The sequence below is a fragment of the Nicotiana tabacum genome, chromosome 15 (genome assembly GCF_000715075.1).
Source record: "Nicotiana tabacum cultivar K326 chromosome 15, ASM71507v2, whole genome shotgun sequence".
NCBI lineage: Eukaryota > Viridiplantae > Streptophyta > Magnoliopsida > Solanales > Solanaceae > Nicotiana > Nicotiana tabacum.
This window is the reverse complement of record NC_134094.1, coordinates 19,734,581-19,758,899: the sequence shown is the minus strand read 5'-3', so window position 1 is coordinate 19,758,899 and position 24,319 is coordinate 19,734,581. Positions and strand designations below refer to the sequence as shown.

The 24,319-nt window shown below is 35.0% G+C and overlaps 2 protein-coding genes across 2 annotated transcripts; one reads left to right on the top strand and one right to left on the bottom strand.

Annotated features, from left to right (window-relative positions):
- Nucleotides 1–232: 232 nt before the first annotated feature.
- Nucleotides 233–5,847, top strand: LOC107790132 (mediator of RNA polymerase II transcription subunit 28-like). The gene is made up of 4 exons (XM_016612038.2): nucleotides 233–364; nucleotides 3,645–3,883; nucleotides 5,165–5,277; nucleotides 5,389–5,847. Exons 2-4 carry the CDS (start codon nucleotides 3,709–3,711, stop codon nucleotides 5,521–5,523), a joined length of 423 nt encoding a protein of 140 aa, XP_016467524.1. The 5' UTR covers nucleotides 233–364; nucleotides 3,645–3,708; the 3' UTR covers nucleotides 5,524–5,847.
- A 415-nt stretch (nucleotides 5,848–6,262) lies between these two features.
- On the bottom strand, nucleotides 6,263–13,280 carry LOC107790133 (trihelix transcription factor GT-3b). Its single transcript, XM_016612039.2, has 2 exons — nucleotides 12,868–13,280; nucleotides 6,263–7,251 (listed from the first exon to the last, which is right to left on the bottom strand). Exons 1-2 carry the CDS (start codon nucleotides 13,216–13,218, stop codon nucleotides 6,628–6,630), a joined length of 975 nt encoding a protein of 324 aa, XP_016467525.1. The 5' UTR covers nucleotides 13,219–13,280; the 3' UTR covers nucleotides 6,263–6,627.
- Between the last annotated feature and the right edge of the window lie 11,039 nt (nucleotides 13,281–24,319).

Sequence of the window (24,319 nt, the reverse complement as noted above, 5' to 3'; positions counted from 1 at the left end):
AATAAATTATTTAATTGGTGGTATTAAATAGTATATGCATTAAGTTATGCAAAAATTATATATTATTTTATACAAGATAAAATATAAAATAAAAACACATGTAATAACAATACTGAGATTTTAAAATATTTTAAAATAAAAATATTTTTTTAAAAAATAAATAATTTATATAGTATAATAATTCATTTATTATTAATTAACCATAACAATTCATTCATTATTAATCATTGATATAAACAATATCGACATTGTTATTTCTCCATAACTAATACAGTACTTCCCGGCTAAAAATATAACCATTGCTTAAATTCCTGTCTTCACTTCAACTGATTCCAGTCTTACATAGTACACGCCATAGCTCAAGGTAAAAGCTCCTTTTTTTCGAAGTTGTAAACTTGTTCTTTTACTATGCTTCTGCTTTCACCTTCTTTTTTTTCTTTTTTTTTTGGGCAAAGGGTTTATTCGTGCAAAGTGGCTACATCCATTTGTTATTTTTATATAGTTGGAAATAAAATTAGATATTTGATTGTTATTTATATCTTAATTTATATTTAAAATGATGGTTACGACTACTGTTCTTGGAATTGTATTTGAATCGTGAATTATTTTGGCATTTCATTTTGTAGTGCCTTCTCTTGCTATTTTCTTGTACCTTTTTCCTATGCTATAGCTAGTAATGAGATTATTAAAACCTAGAAATGATAATTTTTAAAAAAGGAGGATCAAGAATGAAAATTGTATCTGGTGTGGTGTCTTTGTTTTGATTACTGACTTCTTTTGTTTTAGTTACTTAGGTTTGATCCTGTAGAATTTGACCCATTTTTCTCGTTAAAAGGTAGGAAATAGATTATATTTGATAAAAATGATGTGCAATTTCATGGACTCTTACTGTAATCAGTGGCGGAGTGAGATAATTCAGTAAGGGGTTTCAAAATATAAAGAAGTAAACATACGAAGAAGTCAAGGATTCAACATCTACTATATATGCATAAAAAATAATTCTGGCCGAGTATATATAGTGTTTGTTTTCGGCAAAGGGAGTTTGAATGAACCTCCTTCCGCCCCTGGCTTTGCCCATGACTGTTCATGAGCATTTGTTTATACCAAAAGGATTATGTAAACGAATGTCCAAGGGTATGCACTGTCGGCTGATAATTCAGAGGTACAACAACAACTACTACGCCTCCTCAATTCCAGATTGTTTTAGTTGGCTATATGATCCTCATAGTTGATACGATACACGCTTCAGATCTACGTTGCTCGGACTCTCCAAAAATTCACCCGTCAGCATTTTTGAAGAGTCCGAACATATAGCTTCAGATAAATTGCTGCATTAACTTGTTTGTAAATTATTTCCTAGTTTCCTTTGGTTATTTCTCTAATATCTAGTTGTCAAATTGCTCTTTATATCCAGATGAAAAGTTGTGTGGCAAATGGTTGTGTCTGCAATGTTAATGCAGTATCTTTGTTTTCGTTAGTACTAGCAGGTGATTCCATTGTCTTAAACAACTTGTTCTTATAGCCACATAAGTTTGAGTCTGTTGATTTTGTCCCATTTCCTCATTGGACGAAAGGTACCAAATAAATCAGATTGGTATAAAACAATGTATGTTTTTACAAACTCCAACAGCCTCCTCGCTAAAATGCATGGAACTCCATTAGCTTCTTTGTCAAAATGCAAGGAAAAAGTTGTTTACGATAATACATCCATTCAGCCATTTTCCACCTACCCAAACTAGCGGGTGCACTTCAAACTCCCACTGTTCATGTGCATGTGTTTTATGTTCTATTGAATAATTGAAAGTTGGTGTAGGAAACCTTTGTTTTGTATTGGATGTTTGCTAGTTTATTTAATATACATTTGCACTTTGATAAAAACAATTTTTGTTTTCATGAACTCCTACTGTTCATGTGCATATGTTCGATTTTAATTGTATTTATACTCAGAAGAATCATAAAATGGATGACCTGTATGCACCTGATAGTTCGAGACACAACAGCAACTATTATGCTTCAATTCCCGCTTGTTAGGGTTGGCGGTATGAATCCTCATAGTTCAGGACACTCTTCAAATATTTTCCTGCATTGGTCCTTTTCTTTTATTCTCACCTACTTATTCCTAGTTTCTTTTGGTTTTTTTCTCGAATATCTAGTTGTCAACTTGCTCTTTATATCCGGATAAGAACTTGTATGTTGAATGGTTATCTTATGCAATATCGTCGTTTTCATTACTACTAGCAGGTGATTCCATTGTCTTAAACAACTTGTTCTTATAGCTACATAGGTTTGAGTCTGTTGATTTTGGCCCATTTCCTCATTGGACGAAAGGTACCAATTAAATCAGATTGGTATAAAACAATTTACGTTTTTACCAACTCCAACAGCCTCTTTGTGATAATGCAAGGAACTCCATTAGCCTCTTTGTCAAAATACAAGGAAATAACTGTTTATGATAACATCTCTCTCTCTCTCTCTCTATCTCTCTCTCTCTCTCTCTCTCTCTCTCTCTCTCTCTCTCTCTCTCTCTCCATCTACCCTGCACTAGTCTGGGAACTTCTTACACGGGGTAAGCCCTTTAAGCCTCTCTACGAACTCCAACTGTTCATGTGTATGTGTTTTATGTTATAGTGAATTTCTACCAAGAGAAATACGTTATGAATGTCCTATAATGTGCACTTGATATGGTCGAGAAACGTCTCTGATAAATTGCCTATGCTTTTCCTGTATGTTTGACCTAGTTTAATTTCCAAGTTACATTGATTTTTATATGTTTGAATTTCTAGTTGTTAATTTGCTATTTATATCCAGCAAAGAGCTTGTATGGGGAATGGTTGTCTCCTCAATGTTATTACAGTATCTTTGTACAATTTCTGAAGACAACATTTCAATTGCATGAAATCAAATAATACTGTGACTTTGTGTGTGTTAAATTTGCTGGCTGTTTATCTTGAAAGGTTACATTGGCCTTATCTTTAGGTAGTATATGAACTTAAAGAGATCTAAATCAGTTTCAGTCTAGTCCGCAGTAACTTAGTTTATTAGCCTCTTTATTCGGTTGATGGAAGATCCATTTACCATGAAGTTCCGATAGGCTTGGTGAAAGAAAAATACCCTCTTTGATGATAAGTGAAGCAAACAAGTCTCTGAGGTTGAGCTAATTAATTCAGCCGGAAGCGCCTATACCACCTAACCTGTTTCTAAGTTTTGGGCATATAGTCCCTTGTTACTGTTTAATTAGGGAAGTCATCCTTTGATGATACAGTTTAGTTTTTTTAGCTGCAACAACACATAACGTTAAGCAAGAAGACAGGATAGTAAATATCAATCTCGTCTTTCCGCATCTTTTCTTTGCTCTAAGGGTCTCTAGTGAGTTAGAGTTATAAAAGGTCAAATCTTTACTGATTCCGTCATATATAATTGAGTTGCAAAAACTTTTGGAGGCAAGGACATTTTTTTACATACCTTTTCTTGTTGCTCCACACTACTATCTTTTCTCGTAAGATGATACGCGCTAGCTAACACGCCGCCAGGCATAAATCATAGGCACAATGAGAATTACTTTTTCTTAATATTTGAGCTGAATAGAGGCGTTCTTCGAATCTTTTTAAGTCGGTATGTTAATCCAGTTATTTTTTGTTCTTAAGGGCTATAGCATCTCCAACTGGTCTTTGAAGTGAGGGTTGCAATTCTGCATTTGCTTTGAGGTACATGGCTGACAGACATCATGTTGATCAACAGCAAAATACTGAACCACAGATGAACTCTTCTGCTTCAAGGGATGATATGATCGCCTGTGTGGTGGCATTAGAGGCTGCCTTACTACCCTGTTTGCCTGCACGAGAACTCCAGGCAATAGACCGTTCAGCCCATCCATATCATCAGAGTGAGTAATTTCAGGCCTATAGGTGTTTGAGCAATCCTTACCAATTTTCTTGAATTAGTGCAAATCCTGTGTCTCTAGCATTGTGAGATGAGTCTTTTGAAAGATAAGCTTGGTGATAAATCAGCAATAAAATAGATTATTGTTGTTTAAGTGTGTGACCATCTCATCTAAAAGCTTAAGCTGTGAGAGAGCGCACACTTTTATTTATTTAATTATGTCTTCAACACGCCCTCACGTGCGGGCTTGATCCTTTTTGATGAGCCAAGCACGTGAAAATTCTTTTTGATATTGGGTGGCGGTAAGACTCGAACCTAGGAACTTTGCCTGCTCTGATACAATGTTGAAGTGTGTGACCATCTCGTCTAAAAGCTTTAACTGTTAGAGAGCGCACACATTTATTTACTTAATTATGTCTTCAACAAGGTAGGGGTAAGGTCTATTGGAAACAGCCTCTCTATCCTCACAAGGTAGGGGTAAGGTCTGCGTACACACTACCTTCCCCAAACCCCACGATGTGGGTTAATACTGGGTATGTTGTTGTTGTTGTTGCATGTCTTAAACAAACTGTCACTTACATCTTATATATACTAACATCCGTTTTGCTTCAGAATATGTTCAATCAGTGTTATTTTTGAAACTCTATCTCGTCCTTAATTTATGTTCATAGATTTGATGAGCTCAATCTATGTAGCATTTGCTTTTGACACCTGAGGTTTTGCTGCATTGTTAATTCGTAGACCACTAAAGTTCCATTACTGAAATACGAATCCAAGTAAACTATATTTTTATATGGACCAAGCCAGCTCTAGTGCACCTCGACTAGTTCACCGAGTATTTATTACTTTTCACCAGCGCGGGAGTAACTCTGTCCACTAACGTTTAGACAAATAGGAAGAAATCACCTAATATTTTTTGCTTTTGTTGAGATTTGAACCATGGTTACATGGAAATTTATCCAGGCTTCTCGACATTGCTGAAGCAAAATTATATGTACCCAACTACTAATAACTTCATCACGGCTAAATCTTCTTGTCGTTGCTTTTTCCTTACGGTGTTATTGGAAACATTAGCTGCATCTAATGTTCTTTTTCAGAACTTTCTAGAATGGAGACACTGAAATAAAGTTGTGTTGCCTTGTTTTGATGCTTCAGAGTTTTTGTATCTTTTCATTTTCATATTAGTGTTTTGTTAAAATTTACAGCGCAAATGGTGGCTTATTAGCTGTGGAATTCATTTATTTTGTTTTTTGCTGATCGAGATTGAAATTTTTTCGTTCCTTAGTCGATGTAGAGAGACATGCTAGAGATTTCATGGAAGCTGCCAAGAAACTTCAACTTCATTTGATTGGGTTGCAACGTGATGATCTGCCTACAAGACCCGAGATGCTTACAAAGGTAATTCATAGGTCACACTTTGCTTCGTATGATGGTTACCAAAGGACGTATTCTCTCCTTCCTATGGTCGCGAATGGATTATTATGGATTCTAATTAATTTCTACGTACAGGAGATAGAAAAGATGGAAGAAGAGTTGAAAACAAAGACTGAACTCATAGCTAAGCAGGAGAGACTGATCCAAGGATGGAGGGAAGAGTTGAAGGACCAACTGGATAAACACATCATGGAGTTAGAAAGGGTGTAAACTTCTCTTGTTTTATTTGTGATTCAATTTGGATTCTGGGTTGGGATGACAAGTCCTTGTTAACGTTACTTTAGTTATTTTTTTTCTTAATTTTGGTGGTGTCCCGACTAGTTTGTGTGCACGTCGACTATTCTAGGTACCTGCTACTGCTATATGTCCTCATGTATCGAGTAACTCTGCCTATAAACTTGAAATTGAATCTTTATCAGCATCTTTTGTGATTGATGCAGTAATTTTAGCTGCTTGCAAAGTTAAATGATTTTCTTGTTACAAAAAATATAATTCAGTGTGTTTAATGTAATATAATGAAAATTGAGTGATCATTCAGGAAATTTATCTCACATATGGTACTGATATGAATACAGTCCAAGTAAACTAACCCAAATAGGCAAATAGCAGTATGAGCATTCTCTCTTTGGAGTTACACTTAAAGTCAATTTTCAACAAATCTAAAACATTGATATGCTTAGTTTGAGGCAAGCATGTGAAGATTTTCCAATCATTGTTAATTTAAAAGCGCACAGCTTTCTAATCTTGCAGTCGTTATTTTTATTTTTTAGTTTTTAATTAGCCATTTAATTCAATTTTTTTTTTTAATCAAGCTTTCTCAGCCATAGCTTTACTTATCAATGTAAATCAGGACAACCATATTGGGACAGGAAAGTGCAGCTTTCAATATATAATTAACAACAATAACATATAATTCTACTCCATATTTGAAATCTTGAAAACACAGTCATTGTAAAATGCTTACATTCCAATACTATGAGTGCTTTACAGTACACCATATGATTTTTATCAAATCACAAACAATTCATTCTTCTCCAAAGCTCAAAGCCAACCCTTTTATCCACATCTAATTTAGCTTAATTAATTAATTAACTCCTGTAAATATTTACAAGAAAGCAAGCATGAACATGTATCATGATACCTGCATATCTATCTGAGTTGCGAATTTCTCCGTGTTGGTAATTCCTACTTATATATAAGCCAAACTCTTAATTCTTCAAATATTTTGTAACCTACCTAAATCTTCTGCTATAAACCAGCAAACAGAAAATTTCTCATTGTATCTAATATATAACATGAGCAAAATGAATCATCTCAAGGATGATTTTCACCTATGAGCTTGTTCAAAAGCGTCGTCAACAGTGCATCCCTCTTTTCAGCTCGGTTCTCCTCTCTCATTCTTCTTTGCTCCTCCCTCTCCCTCCAAGCCTGTTCAATCATCATCCTATCCCTTTCGAGCTTCTCCATTGACGACCGCCATTCTTGCTCAAATACTTCTCTTTCACGAGCACACTTCTCCATTGTCTCTCTCCATTGCATCTCGATCCTCAGTTGCTGCTGAAAGAAATCTTTAAGCATTTCTTGAATATTTTCAACAGTTCTCCCACTGTTGTTAGTACTTCCTAAGCTGGGTTGTCTTGAAGGTTTCTCTGCATTTTTTGTTCTTGGCCGCTTTTCTTTTTCAATATTCTTTTTGGGAGCAACTTTGCTTTTTGCTAACTTTACTTCATCACTCTCATAACCTTCTTCATCTTCTGAGACATCCTCTGAAGATTGATCTCTAATTGTTCTCCGAGGCCTCTTTTTTGCTTGTTGGGAACCAGCCTCAGATTCGAGTTGTAGTTGATGTACGTTATTTGTACTTGTTGTAAAAAGTGCATGCAGCTCATCAAAAAATTGAAATTGCCCGCCATTATCTGGATCAGATGATTCCTTGCCCTGTGAAGGTTTAAAGCTTCCATTAAAACAAAATCTAAAGGAAAAATGCAGTTTCTCCGGAGCAAATCCAAGACATAAGAAGGGTAACTTTCTCCTCTTTTGCAAGTTTCTTCTTTTGCAGGCTTTTCAATTCGTTAGATAATGAGATAATCTGGTAGGTAAGATCACAAGCAAAGCTCTTGTTATAACTAGAGAGACTCCTGGATAGTTGAATTTCAATAGTTAATGAATTTATAAACACAAAGTGACATGTTATAAAGCTGTGAAGGCGCTATATATTTTGGACATGTACTAATAGGAGTGAATTACATACATGACCAAGCGCCACGTTTTCTCTGTGACTTATGGAAACCATGGATAGATGTATGGCAGATATAGACTAGACTTCCTTCTAAGCTTAGGACTACAGGTAAGGAATAATCCAACTCGTGATTTGGTGTTCTATATAAAAGCAAGTTGCATATGTTAGTTGTGATTTATAGGAGATGAAGTACATAGCATAAACGGACAAGTCTATAGTATCTAAGCATGATCTGTGTTAAATGAGAGGTTTGTAAGTTCATTAATGTCTTCTTTAAGGACTAATGTGATATGAACATGCTAACTGCTAAGTGATCCTTCTTCCATGTAGATACATTAGTGAATGAGCTAACTCACTCATAATTTGTTAAATGAAAAAGCTGCCATGTGCAGAGACTAGCCACAGGGTTCACCCTTGGGGTGAGACGAGCATGGATTGGCCTAGGGTTATCTTGTAGAGAAATGGGTATCTTGTAGAGAAAACAGAATATGATGATAGTGGATCTTAGCGATAACCTTAGAGGGTGTTTGAATTGGCTTTTAAACTGGTCAAATCAGCTTTTAAGTTCTTTTAGCTTTTTTCAGTGTTTGGCAAGTTTTTATTCTCGCTCACTTTTTCTTTTACCAAAATGTCCTAGCTCTCCTCTTCCTTTAGCCTCTTATGGATTGTACCGTAGATCCAAATGGACAGAATATATCCAAATTGGATCACAGCCCAATGTCAACATAACATGATTCAACACATTTTCCAGCAGAAATATGTTTAGCAGCCCGGCCAAATAATGGCTAAAATATCATAAGAAGGCCATGTAACAACAACAACAACAACGACCCAATAAAATCCCACTAGTGGGGTCTGGAGAGGGTAGTGTGTACGCAGACCTTACCCCTACCCCGAGGGAGTAGAGAGGCTGTTTTCGAAAGACCTCGGCTCAAGAAGACGAAAAGAGACAATATAAAGAAGGCCATGTAACAGATACTGTTTTTCAGATATGAATAAACCGCTTGTTAAAAAACAGAATAAAACCCTTGTAATAAGGATGAGGTTTATCGTGATTATTCTAGATGTTAAGAGGTATTGACCTGCTTATCTTTTTAATAATATTTCACCAACTTATATGTTGACCTGTGGAAAAAGAAATCTGTTAACTTGCTCTGCAAATTCAGCCAAGACACAATCATCTCTCTCCCCCGGGCAGGGTAAAGATATTATAACAGCAAACAACTACATCAAAGTTCTCCTCATGCATTTCCCTTTTAAAAGAATGAGCTTCTAGTAAGCATGTCAAACCTCACACAAGGTAAGGGTAAGGTCTGCATACACCTCACCCTCCCCAAACCTCACTTGTAGGATCACATTGGATATGTTGTTGTTGTTGGAGCTTCTAGTAAGCATGAACTAGTCAAGTTGAGGACTAACCAAGAGCATTAGCTATGCCTTCTGTGTAGATATCAGCTACACCCCTTTCCCAGCCTGTCCTTTTCTCTCCTTTTCTTAAGAGGAAGAATGAAAAGTTCTTTTCCTTTTTTTGGAATAAGAAGCAGAATAATATTCCCCTACACTTGTACTCGGCGATAACATTTTGCAACTCCTAGAAACAAATCACTCTTACTATTTCTCAAGTTGTTTCCTCCAAGTTACCAAAAAATATCTAGAAACATTTTTGGCAAGTCGGTTGAACCGAAGAAAATGAAAGTCAAGTATGAAGGAGTAAAGCCTTCTGTGGGACTATTGGATGTCTTCTTTGAAGGAGGATCATACTAGTGTGTATCCTCTACTATAGGGCAATGAAGGATTGAATAAAAGGAGTAGAAGATAGACTTATCCCTAGAGGATCCAAGGGAACGAACCTTGGCTAAAGGAAGGTAGATAAATTTACCCTAGTGGGATCTCATGCAATACACCTCAGCCCAAGAAGAACAGAAGTAAATAAGGTTGATAATTCCTATGTTTGGTTTACATTAAAAGATGAAAAAACATTAGCATTCTCAATGCCTCCAAAGTTGGAAAGGAGCAAGTAAATATTTTCTACTACCCTTTGCATTAGCATTCTCAATGCCTCCAAAGTTGGAAAGGAGCAAGTAAATATTTTCTGCTATCCTTCCAACTTTATGTAACTTGAATGTAGGATAAATATTTCGTCAGAGAAGCAAATCACTAAGCTCTCCCCCTCTTTGAACAAAAGAAGGTGCAAGTCTAACTTTAGTAGTATGAAAAGGAAAGTAGAGGAGAATAAAAAGCCCTTTCTGACAACTTATCATTATTAATCCAAGAGCTCGTTTGGTTTAGTTGATTGGAAGTAGCTGATAAACATTAAGTGCTAAAGAGCACTTTTTTGTGTTGAAACTGATTTTATAAATAAATAATTACATGCTTAGGTAGAAGTGATGAAATCGATAATAAACAGTTCATGTGTTTGATTAAAACAATGTTGATAAGCCATTTTTCTGTTAAAATGACTAATAAGTCCTTAAAGTTATTTACAAAAATTACAAATTAGAAAGTATCTATACAAGGAGAAGAACAAACGACGAATATAGAATTGAGAGGGATTTTGCGAGTTCTATTTGGGGAAGAGTACTTTGAGAATTACAACAAAAATATTAGGGCTAAAATAGTAAAATACTTGGTCAAAGTAAATGCTTAGAAGCCGAGAAGTTATAAATTGGGGGTTGACCAACTTATGACTGATTTTGGCATATAAGTTAAAAATACTTATAAGCTAATTTGAGTAGCTTATAAGCTTACTCAAACACCCTCTATAGCAAGTGTCTCCTATTTGATTGTACATCAAAATGAACCATGAAGTTTACTTCGTCCTGATACTTTCTTTCTTTACTTAGCAGTAGTGCCAAGCTTGACTGCCAGCTAAGAAACAAATGAGATTTTCCTTTAGAAAAAGTGCTTCACTGAATAACTCCTCTTTTTCACCAAAAGTCCAACACCCCTTCTCTTCTCTCCAAAAAAGCAGTCTTGACACACGATTTCGGATCTTATTGCAAATTACAAAGTCAATTACAAGAATACATCACCGACACTCACTTATCCTTCCATGGTAGCTACTCCAAATGACATCTAAGCAAATTTCCATCAGAATGTGCACATATGATAGGCATTTTTATTTGTTAAAACATCTCTCAATTCGTTATATCCTGCAAAGGGAAGCCTCAAAAACAAATCTTCACACATGACATCTGTAACAAATACTGGTCCACAAATTCCAATTCTGATCTAGTAAAAACCAGAAACCGTTCAAACAATCGACCCAAAACCTATGTTGCTAGGACTCTCCGAAATTGTTGCCTGGTTCGTGTCGGATACTGCAAAAGTAGTGTATTTTTGGAGGATCTGACACAGGTGCGGCAGCATATTGGAGAGTTCGCGCAACGTAGCCCAAACCAAACACCACCAAGAATAAATTGTTTCTAACAATCAAATTATATCTCCCAAATGAAATAGGGAGATATAATCTGTGAACCTATCTGCATAGATAATGGGTGAGGGGAAGTAATAATTTACTTAGCATTAGTAACTTCAATTTCAATATCTCACTTTTTTTAACAAAATTGGTGCTATCCGGGCCAACTTGCGTTCACCTTGACTATTCCATCACGTACCTGCTACCTCCCACCAGCATAGGTACCGGGTAGCTTTGTCAACCAAGGCTTAGGCAGATACGAAGAAATAACCTAGTATTTTTTTGTCTCCACTGGCATTTGAACCTGAAACCCCATGGTTCTCCTCCCACTTCAATTTCTCACTTCTCAAATACAAGTTGAAGCCACCAAAATCCAAAGCAGATAACTAGCAATAAAAATGTGAGGACTGCAGATATTACTCTAATTTTTTGTTATTTTTTCAATAAAGTTTTCATAGTTGCTAGAATACACATACATGAACCCAAGAAGAAAATATCACCTTATTAACTATACTCTAAATTAATTCTAACTGTCCGATAATTCAGATCATTTTACTTCTAAAGGACCATATTATCAGCTAAGTTGCTCGGACTCTTCACTTTCAGTGTCGCACCCGTGTCGACACGATGTCGGTGTGGGTATGGGTGTGGGATCCGTGTCGGATCTGGACAACCGATTTTGGGTACTTTGACCAAAATCAACGGAGAAATTTGGGACAGACACAATGATTTTTGAAAACAAATCAAAAGGTAGGGTGATATGAAAGAAAATGGAATACCTTGTATATATAAATTTCTATGTCAGTCCTTTTCTTTTTATCTCCTTCTAAAATTCTACTCTTGTTCAATATTTTCTCCTTCTCAGAATACCTTGTAAGTTTTCCACATAATGTCTCATAATTTAGACATATTTTTATAACTCTATTTTTAAATAATTGAATTATTTTTAGTCGAATCGCCGTACCCGTATCCGTAACCCCGAATCTTTAAATTTAGATCATGAAGTATCTGGCCTCTAGATCCGCACCCGTATCGGACACCCGCACCCGAGTCCGAGCAACTTAGATTATCAGTATCAGCCAATCAAAAAGAACGAACAAAACAAGAATTTTTTACTGCATTTGCACATATTAGATACCCCCTCTATCCTAATTTGTTTACACCAATACTACCTTCTTCTTTTTTATACAATAGTAGTGGTCAGTCCAGCTTATGCGCAAGTCAAGTACTCCACAGGGTACCTGCATCCTCCTATTCGTAAACGTACTGGATAAATCTACCACCCAATAAGGCCAAGGCAAATGGGAAAGATCATCTAGATTTCTTGCGGGATTAAAACTCTAGTCTCTCATGGTCTTCATTTCAACTCCATCCATCACTAAACCAATTGAACGCTTTTTGGTACTATTACTAATTGGGAGTGAAACAGTTCTCTTAAGTTAGGACCATTTTAAACATTCTTTAGATTCTTCTAACTACAAAATTTTTACTTTATAGTAATTTTACCTAGTTTCATAAAATTTGTTAAGAAAACGTCTAAATTCCCACCCAAAAATTAAATGTATTCACATCATACTCCAAAACCCGTCATTTCTTTTCGAGACAGATAAAATGATGCCAAGAATTATAGTCATAAAACATGTAATCCTTACATTTCAGTTTATGTGACACTATTTATTTCTTCATTAGTCCATTTATAAAATATGACACATTTCTATATTTGGAAACAAAATACTTTACACATCCCATTTTTTATTCTTTATGACAAATTTTTAAACTTACACAAATGTATGTGTTTAAAACTACAAGTTTCAAAATCTTTCATTTCTTTCTTAAACTCTGCACCAATTCAAATTATGTCACATAAATTGGAACGAAAGGAGTATATATGTATTACCTTGTAACGATTGACCAAATTCTTCCACTTGGATTTACACTGTTCTGCACTTCTCCTATACCCTCTCTCCTTCATCTTAGCAGCTACCATCTCCCATAGATTCTTCCAATTACTTCGTTTAGCTAAAGAAAATTCCTTTTCAAGCTCACCCCTAATACCTATGAAATCCCTAGTCTCCTGATTACTCCACGGCGGAACACGCTCGTCCCGCTTAGGAAACTCATCGTCTCCGGCGACGGTGGCGGTAGCGGTGGAGATTGAAGCGCCGGGAAGGAGGTGGAGGGGGAGATTAGGAAACATCAGACGTTGGGTAAATGGTCCGAGGTTTTCATTGTCTCCTCCACCAAACATTTTTTGGGTTTTTTTCCTTTGTAAATTTTTGGAGGGGGAAAGAGTAAAGATTTGGTAACTTTGGTTTATTTAAGTAGGAAAAAAGGACCAAAAAAAGAGTTTTAGGGTCAAAATTAGAAGAAGACTTTCTTTTTAAAGTCATTCTTTTGACATTTTCTTGATAGACAAGTAAAGAATAATGGTGGTTTTTACACTTTAATTATTTAGTTTATAGTCATATATTTATTACCTCCCACCTACACAAGTAATTTGTTTTGTGCACAGGCAATAAGCAAATGAGACGAAATTATACTCCTACTCCTACCGTTCTAATTTGTTAGACACCTTTTTTTTTCCTTTCTTTCAATACAGGTGTTGCCCGTGCTAAGCACGGGCCCAATAACTATTTAGCTTTAATTATTTTTGTGTTGATCTAATTAGGTGAAAGTACAATTTTAAGGACTCGTTTGATATGAGGGATAAAGGATAATTAATTACGAAAATAAATTTGAGAGAATAGTTTATCTCATGTTTGGTTGAGATAAAATCGTGATATAACTAATTTCGAGATTAGTTATTTTGGAATTATAGTATTTTTTTTATCCCTATGAGAGGATGAGATAACTAATTCCGAGATAATTAATCATGGATAACTTGTTTCCCAACCAAACGGCCCCTAAGTTCTTAAGATGTAACATGTAAACTTTGAGAGGTTCTAATAAAACTGGCAATATGTACTATCGTTTCAGAATACGTTTTTAGCTTAAACATGATTTCATCATCCAAATTAAACAGCAAATCATCGTGTCTTTATAAAAACATATACACACATAAATATTTACACTTATCTACACAAAATACATGCACACTTTGTTGAAGTGGAGTATTATTTGAAGCTTTCTTTGTGACGGTAAATCCTTTATTCACGGTCTGAGTGTTGACATTCCAAAACATTACTGAAACGGTTTTGTGTCAATCAACGTAAACAATTGAATTAAATGCAAATATCTATGTATGAGAAACCAACAAAATAGGAAAGAATATCTTTAATACTATCCTTTTACCGTAAAGTCCTAATTTTATCTTTTAAATTCAAGAAGTGGCGTGGACTTATGTTACAAAAAATAAATATACTCTAACTTACAAAACGATCAAAATGAAAATAGTGATCATCTAAAAAAGGCATTTGGCAAATTAAAGAACGTAGTAAATGCAAAGATAGATCTTACCTTTGTAAATTCTATTTCCGAAATGATTTCAAAATTGTAGAATAATGTATATTTAAATACATATTTTAATTTAGGAGTATTCTACTATTTTTAAAAAGTAAATCATGTCCGATAATGAAACAATTTAACTAACATCTTGTAAATCCAAATAAAATTTAAAAAGAGTTTGATGTTGACATTTGTTTTCTATTTGTAAACTTTGCTACAAAATTAATCTATTTCTCCAAACAATTCCCTTTCTGATTTTGAAAACTTAAAAGATAATAATGGCCCGCACGTATTTTTGTGTTAAGAATTTTTTTATTATTTCCTTCAGTAACTCCACAATTGATAATGGCATGCACATATTTTTTGTGTTAAGAACCTTTTTATCATTTTCTTCAGTAACTCTACAATTGTTGTACCACGTAATTCCTCATATGAGGTAACTATTACAGTTTTCAATTATCAAAGATGATAATCAAGTCCACCATAAAATCAAAGGGAGTACAAGTTTCATCAGTCATATACACATTGCATTTTATTATTTTGTAAAATCAAAAGGAACAATACAATAAACACACATGAAAGTTGATGAAACATAGTGTATATACAAATGAATCGAGCAAGCTTTGCTACTTGACAACTAAAACTACAATATCATCAAATCTAGTCCATGTATTAATCTTATTATTTCAATAAGAAATTAATGAAGTTCCTTATAAATAATGATAACATTTATACAACAAATTATTAATGTTTATATAGATTCGGTGTTCATCCAAATTAAACGTACAAAATATATTGACAATATGGAATTAGTTACGAAATTACATTAATTTTTTTTTCTTAGTTAAATTGGAACATTACTTTACAAAATTTACATCACAATAACTTTCTTAAGAACTACTAAAGCTTCAATAACCGAATAAACATTGTCTTAACCCTTTTTGTTAAGAGCATACAACGGGGACAACTGGACATCATGCACAAGAAATAGAGCCCGTTTGGATTGGCTTTTAAGCTGGTCAAACCAGCTTTTAAGTCATTTTTTTTAGCTTATTTAGGTATTTGGCAAACTTAAAATCTGTTTAAAGGTCAAATGCTTTTAAGCCAAAAGATCCAAAATAAGCCAAAAGTGATAAGTTGGGTAATTCCAACTTTTTTTTTAAGCTTAAAAGCCACCCCTCTTTGACCAAATATTTTACATTGCTATCCCTGATACTTATGTATAATTCCCAAAATACCCCAATCTTTTCATTTTCTCCTTTCGTCCGCCATTTCCAATCTCTGCCTTCCAAATTCTATAATCTTTTCTTTTTCTCCTTTCCTCCGCCATTTCCAATCTCTGTCTTCCAAGTTCCATCTCTGCCGAACTGAAGTCCTTGGTGCCTTTTGTTTTTCTTTAAGCTAGTCTTTGATTGCTTATTTTTTGGCAAACAGATAAATTAATTCTAGTGACTCTTTTGATTTTGGATTCCTGAGAGTGAAAAATGAACATCATTTTATTTTTTGTAGAGTTATCTATTTCCTTTCTCGTGGTGGGTGGCTTTGGGTGGGGAAGAATGAAGCTTTTAATTGAGACAAAAAATAATTTATATTTGAATTAAGTTCAAATTAATTGTAGTTAATAACCTGCGTTTCTTTCGGTAAGTATAAATACCTCTTACTTTCAAGAAAATAGAGCTTAACAATCAACTTGATTTGGAATCTACACCTATTCATTTGTTTTGACCCCATGAAAAAAGAAAGAAAGAAAAGACAGTACAATTGATTTAGTATTGATAGTTTGAGGGCATTTAAATCATTTTAACAGAAAAAGTATTTATAAGCATATTTTTTCTAAACACATCAAATGCTTATTTTCAGCTCCAGTACCTTTATCCAAACGCATAACTGCTTATTTAAAAATTAAGCTCAAGCATATGAAAAATACTTTTAAGCAATTGATACTTAAAAGTTACTTAAATTAAGTCAATCCAAATGAGTTCAACTAAGCACCGTTTGCTTAATTGTTTTAAGGACCAGGTATGAAGCTAAAAGTGTAATATGGGACCCACTTTTTAGCAAGTGCTAAGGGATAGGAAAGGAATTAATGGAAGTTGCTTAATTTTTTTAAGGAAATAACAGTCTTGCACGGTTAAGATTTTTGAATCCCCTTGACACAGCGCAAAAGTATAGCTTAGTGGTCAAGGGGTTCATGGTTCTATTCCCACTAGCTACAATCCTTTTAAATTTTTTCTTTTTTTAAACCCCCTTGACGGTAATCCTACCTCCGCCACTGACCACAATAATAATCCACTCTTAATATGTTAATTCCATTTGAAATTCTTCAAAAACACATTGTCCAAGTCTAGAGGCGAAGTTACGATTTTAACTTTATAGGTTCTGAATTTTAGAACGATTTCATATACTAATAATTGAGTTCTAAATTTAATAGTTATACATAATTAGTAAATTTCTTAACACAAATATATTATTTGAGGAAAGCTATTGAGTTTGACTGAACCCGTGGTCGGCTTCTAGCTCGTCTCCGCTTCCAACCATATTTATTTCAAATTTCTCGAAGAAACATCCCAACCAAATCTCTTAGTTAGTTGAAAGAACTCTCTTTCTTTCTTGGAACTAAGGCTGTCCAACGGGACGGGACGTCATGTCCTGTCCCGCGTCCCGTCCCACTTAATTCTAAACGGGATGGGTCCATGTTAAACAGGACATGAGATGGTATGAGATGGTCATTTTGTCCCGTCCCGCATGTCCCGTCCCGTCTCATCTCGTCCTAACCCGCGTCCTTTTTTTTTTTGAATTCTAGCCGTTAGGCAACGACTCTAATTGCTTACTAAATTTTAGAAAAAAATTATTATGCTACAAAATAATTTTCTGGTATATATTATCCTATTATTACACAAATATTATGGTATATTTGTGGAATTTCTGTTGTATTTGGTAAGTATAAAATTAATCCAACTAATGCACCGGCCATTAATGAAATGATTGCAAAATTTAAAAAGTATTTTTCTCCTATTCCCCAAGTTTATTTAATTTCTACTATACTTAACCCATCTTTAAAATTAAGAGGTGCAAAGGGACTTGTTCGTAAAGTTTATGAGAATTTAGGAATTCAAGAAAATGAACAACCATCTCTCGAAGACTGCCAAGCTAACATATATTCTTATGTTAGATCAGTGTTTGATAAATATAAATCTATGGAAACAACAGGTGGTAAAACTGCTCCTTCTACTTCTAAGTCTAGAGTAGAAGTTCTATGGGAAGATATGGATGATATAACAGGTTTTGATTCCTCTATTGATGATGAACTTGATTCTTATCTTAATCAAGGATTGAAAAGTATTAAAGACGAAGAAGCCAACGAACAACTTTTGGCATGGTGGAGTGAGCGTGGCAAGACTTTTCCAACACTTTCAATAATGGCCTGAGATATCCTTGCTATTCAAGCAGCATTAGTAGCATCGGAGAGTGCTTTTAGCGTGGCAAGATTTCAAATCGGAGATCATAGACATTCATTAGTGGAGGACATCCTAGAGATTTTCGTATTATTCAGAGATTGGATTAATTCAGAAAGAAGAAATCTTGGTTTTGAAAAATTAGCCACTAGGGAAGAAGAAGAATACAATGAGATACTTAGCACTAGGAGCGATGACGGCATGGAACTCATGGAACATCAATCAATATTGCCAATTCCAGAACAATGTCCGAGAGAAATTATAGATAAGTTACAACGAAATTATATAGGAGCTTACAAATATTAGTATGATAATTTATAATTGGCTACTAAAAGGCCTAGTTCAAACAGAACCCTTCATAGAAGGTGGCTGCGTAGATTATGTGCTCTTCAAAAGAATTATATTTGTATGTGAGATTTGAAAGTTCTATTAATAAAATAAAAGGCTCTAAGCATTGAATTTTTTTATGAATTGTCTTACACTCTTACTTAGTTACTTAATGGCTTGAAATTATATTAAATAAATTATAACTCTATTATAAATTTATAATTACTAGAATATTTTATTACAAGTCTTTTGTATTAATATTTTATAATTCTTTACTTAGTTTCCTAATTTCCGTTTAATTTTTAAGTTTATTAAATAAGTCAAAAAACTAGGTGTTGCAAACTTTAAAAACTTAGTCATTGTCAAAAGAATAGCCTTTGTCAAACTCAATGCTTAAATAATTTTTTTTTTAAAATGACACTTAAGTCCCGCGAACCCGTCCCGTCCCGTTTGTTAGCGGGACGGGATGGGCCTACCGTCCGTCCCATCCCGTTTGTTAGCGGGACGGGATGAGCCTACCGTTTCGTCCCGTTTGTCCCGTCCCGTTTTGTCCCGTCCCGCCATCGTCTCGGCTAAATGTCGTCCCGTTCCGTTGGACAGCCATACTTGGAACCAGAGGCGGACCTACGTTGCGGGTTCAGGGGTCACGGGACCCCGTTAGCCTCGACAAATACTCTGTATATATATATATGTCATATCTATCTATACATATATAGATGGAACCCTTAAATAATTTGCTCGTGCCCCCAAACACAAAAGGGCAGACTGGCGAAGTGGTTGGTTGGGGCGCCTAATTTTCTTTCTTTGTTGAATGTCGTGGGTTCGAAACCCAGTTAAGTCATTCCTCCTCCTTCCTACTTTAGTTCTTGCTCTTTCGTCTCCTTTCTATCTTAGTTCTCGTTTTTTCTTCTCCTTTCTATTTTATACTTAATAGCAAATTGATTTATTTTTATATTTATCTTTTTTTTAATTCAATTATTGTTTAACACTAACACATAACAGTCAACTTCATTAATTTTTCTTTTTCAAATCCCTCCCTTAAATTAAAAGCCTCAAATTGTAATTTATCGCTCCACAAATAGAAAAATGTCAATTCTTTTGCCACAACTTTCTTTTTGTTTATACTTAGATGATAAGTCATCATAATCATTAAGTTTTCAAAATATTGAACGCTAAATTTTATCGCTAGTGATTAGTATACAATGGTGCCTCCGTCGTGCTCAGATCCTGAGTCTGCCTCTGCTTGGAACATTATCTCCAAGATGATTATAGTTAGGGGTATAAGGCTCAAATTCGAAATCTCTTGCTAAGAGAATAGCAGCCACGTCAGCTTTGATGGTCCAAGATGGTCATAGTTGCGAGATGTCGAGATTATTTCTCTAAATTTTCCAGTGAGAGTTTTTAATGTATATATTGAAGAGTTCAATTATGAAGGAAAATGCCTTAACACCAATATAATATTATTGGTATATCTAAAAGAGTACGATCACATTGGTTTCATAAGGCTACGTTGTAGTCGATTGTGGTTCTCATTGATTGTGTTTTGTCCTTATATACATGTTATCCACAATTCCTAACTCTGCACACAAATGTACAGAAGTGTAGTATGAGTACATCATGGTCGGTACCCAATAAGTATCAAGACTAACCTCAGTGGAGTAGAGACGGGGTACAGTCGAGACACTCACTAGTCTAATAACCTGTGCAATATAGTATACAAAATAATACTGGAAAATAACTAGCATTGATAACAACAAAATCAACTAGTGATATAACAACAATACAATAAGAACATCATAATTATTGCTTAGACGAATAAGAAATACAAGTACAACCAATTAATCAAGTCCTTCAAATATAAATTCTTTCGCCTATATATTTTTCAAATAACAATCTTCAGGATTTAATAACTTCCAATAAATATATTTTCAAGTAAAAGTCACCATGTGATACCTCATTTCACAATCATAAAAATTACGGGTTTCAGCCCACTTTCATATTTTTTCACGGCACCTGGTGCCCATATTTCTATCACCATCACACGGATCACTCACGTGTCAAAATATCAATGTATATAAGATCCGCAGAATCAATTTATTTTCACTAAAGTAAGGTTAAAATCTTTAAATCAAGTAAGAAATCAAAAAAGGAATGAATTTATTTTAGAAACTATTTGGGTGAAGAAAATGACATTCCAATTAAAATGAAGCATCCGATGACTACTAATTTGGATGTAAAATTTATTAAATTAAAACATAATAGCAATTTCTTTTATTCGAAACAACTCAATTTTCGAAAACAAGTAAAAATCATAAACACAAATTTGCAGAGTCTTGTACAAGGATCCAAAACCAACATAATACAACAAGGAATGCAAAACACATAATAAAAATTAAATAATACATCACGGAATAACACAAGAATTTACATATCATGAAAAAATAAAATAACCAAAGGCAAGTGCATCCATAGAAAAATATCAACAAAGGGCACTCTCGAGGTACCGCCTCGTAGTCCCAAAAGTAAATATGCAAGACAGTGGGGATCTCCCGAGGTACCGCCTCGTAGTCCCAAAAGTAAATATGCAAGACAGGAGGATCTCCCGGAATACTCCGTAGTCCCAAAGTAAATATGTAGGGCAGGGGGATCTCCCGAAATACCGTTCCGTAATCCCAAAGTAAATATGAAGGGCAGGGAGATCTCCCGTAATACCGTTCCGTAGTCCCAAAGTAAATATGCAGGGCAAGGGGATCTTCCGAAATACCGTTCCGTAGTCCCAAAGTAAATATGCAGGTAGGGGGATCTCCCGGAATACCGTTCCGTAGTCCCAAAGTAAATATGCAGGGCAAGGGGATCTCCCGGAATACTGTTCCGTAGTCCCAAAGTAATTATGATTTCAACAACTGCACATCAAGTGCTCACATATCACAAATGGCTCATCAAGTGCTCAAATATTACAACATATTACAAATTGCATATCGAGTGCTCAAATATTTTAACTTGCCACAGAAATCAACAATACATCATTTTTCACAATAAAGGAGCCCATGGCTCGACCATAATGTGCACAAATATCTTAACAAAAATATCCGAGAGTGAACAATTCAACAAAATAATATTTCACATAAATTTAAGGTGGCAATCACACCAAATCATCATATAAAAATAATTTCAACAAACAAGGATATAGGCATGACAAATAGAAGATTTAATAAGTGCCAATAATTTCCAACTTAATACATAAGGGTGCCTAAGGATTTTAATCAACGAACAAGTACGTACTCGTCACCTCGCGTACATGGTTTTCAATTACACAATTTGCACATAATACTCAATGCCTAAAGGGTATTTCTCCCACTCGAGCTTAATCAAGACACTTACCTTATTGAAGTTGTGTCAATATTCCAAAATCGCCTTCTTGCTTGAATTGACCTCTGGACAGCTCAAATCTATCCAAATTAATTGTACCACTTCATTAAAATTCATCGAAAATAATTCTGGATAATAAAATACCAACTTAAAATTTTATTCTAAAAAGTCAGCGCAGGGCCCGCCCCTCGGAACCCGACAAAAGTTTTACGAAATCCGAACACCCATTCCGAAATGCGTTCAACTATACCAAAATTATCAAATTTCGATAACGGATCGCCCTTCAAATATTAAATTAAAGTCTAGAGGATTTCTACCATTTTCAACCCAATTCACTAATTTAGTGATAAAAACAACAATAGATTCATGTAATTTAACCAAAATCAAGTTGGGAATTCTTACCCCCAACGTTTCCCTTGAAAAACTCTCGAAATATCGCCCCACCCGAGCTTCCTTGGTCCAAAAATGGAAGAATGAGACAAATGGTTTAACTTTCTGAAAACTAGACTCAAAGAGCTACAACTTTAATTTGTTGCTCATCTCTCCATTCCTTATAGATTGCGATATATAAGCTTCCAAAGTCAGCCCTGTGCAACAAAGATTTCCAAATTCTTCCCAGATAGCTTGTAGTGTATCCAACATAAATTTTGGTACACAACTCCAAATTCCAAATGGTTTACCTTTCTGAAAACTAGACACAAAGTACTACAATTTTCATTTTTCATCTCCAAATTCCTTATAGATTACGAGATATGAGCCTCCAAATTCAGACCATTGCAAGAGAGATTTCCTTCTTAGCGAACGCTAGAGTCCCTTCGCGAACGCGAAGAACAAAATCTCAGAAGCCAAATCCTTCTTCGCAAACGCGAGAGGCTCCTCGCGAACGCGAAGAACAATACTAGATATCAGAAAATCTGAATCCAAAGTAGCCCAAAATGATCCGAAACACACCCGAAGCCCTCGGGACCTCAACCAAACATACCAACGCGTCCCATAAAATCATACGAACTTAGTCGAACCTTCAAATCACCTTCAACAACACCAAAAACACGAATTACACACGGATTCAACCCTAATGAACTTAGAAATTTCTGAATTCCACAAACGACGCCGAAACCTCCCAAACCACGTCCGAATGACCTCAAATTTTGCACACAAGTCAGAGACGGCACAACGAAGCTATTCAACTTTCCAGGATCGGATTCCGACCCCGATATCAAAAAGTCAACCCCTCGGTCAAGCTTCCCAAAAATTCATCTTTCGCCATTTCAAGCCTAATTCCACTACAGACCTTCAAATAATTTTCTGGACACGCTCCTAAGTCCATAATCACCATACGGAGCTATTGACATCATCAAAATTCCATTCTGGAGCCGTTTGCTCAAAAGTCAACTCTGCGGTCAACTCTTTACATTTAAGCTTCTAAATAAAGTTTGTTCTTTTAATTTAATTCTGAATCTTCAATAATTCAAACCCGACCACACTCATGGGTCATAATACACATTGCAAAGCTGTTTGAGACCTTAAGTCACTGAAGGAGGCGTTAATTCTTAAAACGACAAGTCGAGTCGTTACATTCTCCACCTCTTAAACAAACGTTCGTCCTCGAACGTGCTAAGAATTATTCTGAGGTTATCAAATTGATGATTTTACTTTTACACATATACTCCCAAATTTTACAGAAATTTCGGCAGAGTCCCCTGTAAATGGGGCCTATCCACCTGCTAGAGTAACACCAAAACAACTCCTAACAACACATCCACAACCCAACAAAGCACCACAATATATTTATCAATAATACTAATCTCAGCATTACCAGACACTGCATTATCATAATGATATCAGGACATGAAGCACATCATATGTATGCCCATCACCACATCTTTGGTCTTAATAGTTGTTCATAACCGATTACAACATCGCCAATTAACCTCATATTAACCAAACCTCGTTTCGAATTTTTACAACACTGACAGCAAAATGTGAGGCATAAAAACCTCCTAACTATTTATCCGACTTAACGAGTCACATTTAAAGCCAACTGAGCACTCACCTCGTAGGCTAAAACACAATAATTACAACACAATTATGGCATAGAAACACATAAAAGAATTATCACATAAGCCTATCAGGCATAACTCCTTATTAGTACTATAGTACAAATTAAACTTCACAAAGGGAGAATTTAAACTCATAAATATTTCACTACAAGGACCTCGTCCTTATATAACCTCCACCGCGGCTTGTAGCCCGGTTTAAATATTTTACATCATATAAAAATGCGAAAATCTCGTCCTCAACTCCGAATCACAAGTATTTTGCACATTGTACCAATTGACATTTTCAATTTCCTTTCTTTCTCCTTTTCAATAAATTTCGTAAACACATAATGAACCCTCATACCGGTAGGGCACAAAATTCATTAAAAAAAATTGAAATCAATTATTCCGAAATACATAAAACTCACTGTAGTGAATAATAAAAATTACTTTTAGACTTATAGCCCTCAATGGTGCACAAAAATAAAAATGACAGACACGGGCTCACATCTTCAAATCACCCAACAAGGATAAACATATAAGTGGGTCACACAATTACGAAGTTTACCCATAAGCGGAGCATAATAGAAGGACTCACCTCAATATTCAGAACCGAATTAAATTAAGGGAAAATATCCTTTTATAATAGAATAAGGATTGTACCTGTAACGATACCATATGGTGTATCGGCCTCAGCTAAAATCATAGCGATTAT

Coding starts and splice junctions, on each gene's coding strand:
- LOC107790133 (XM_016612039.2), bottom strand. CDS start 13,218: ATGTTTGGTGGAGGAGACAATGAAAACCTCGGACCATTTACCCAACGT. Junction 7,252..12,867: donor ATTTGGTCAATCGTTACAAG/GTAATACATATA, acceptor AAACCTTCACAG/GGCAAGGAATCATCTGATCC.
- LOC107790132 (XM_016612038.2), top strand. CDS start 3,709: ATGGCTGACAGACATCATGTTGATCAACAGCAAAATACTGAACCACAG. Junction 3,884..5,164: donor AGCCCATCCATATCATCAGA/GTGAGTAATTTC, acceptor TTCGTTCCTTAG/TCGATGTAGAGAGACATGCT. Junction 5,278..5,388: donor GACCCGAGATGCTTACAAAG/GTAATTCATAGG, acceptor TTCTACGTACAG/GAGATAGAAAAGATGGAAGA.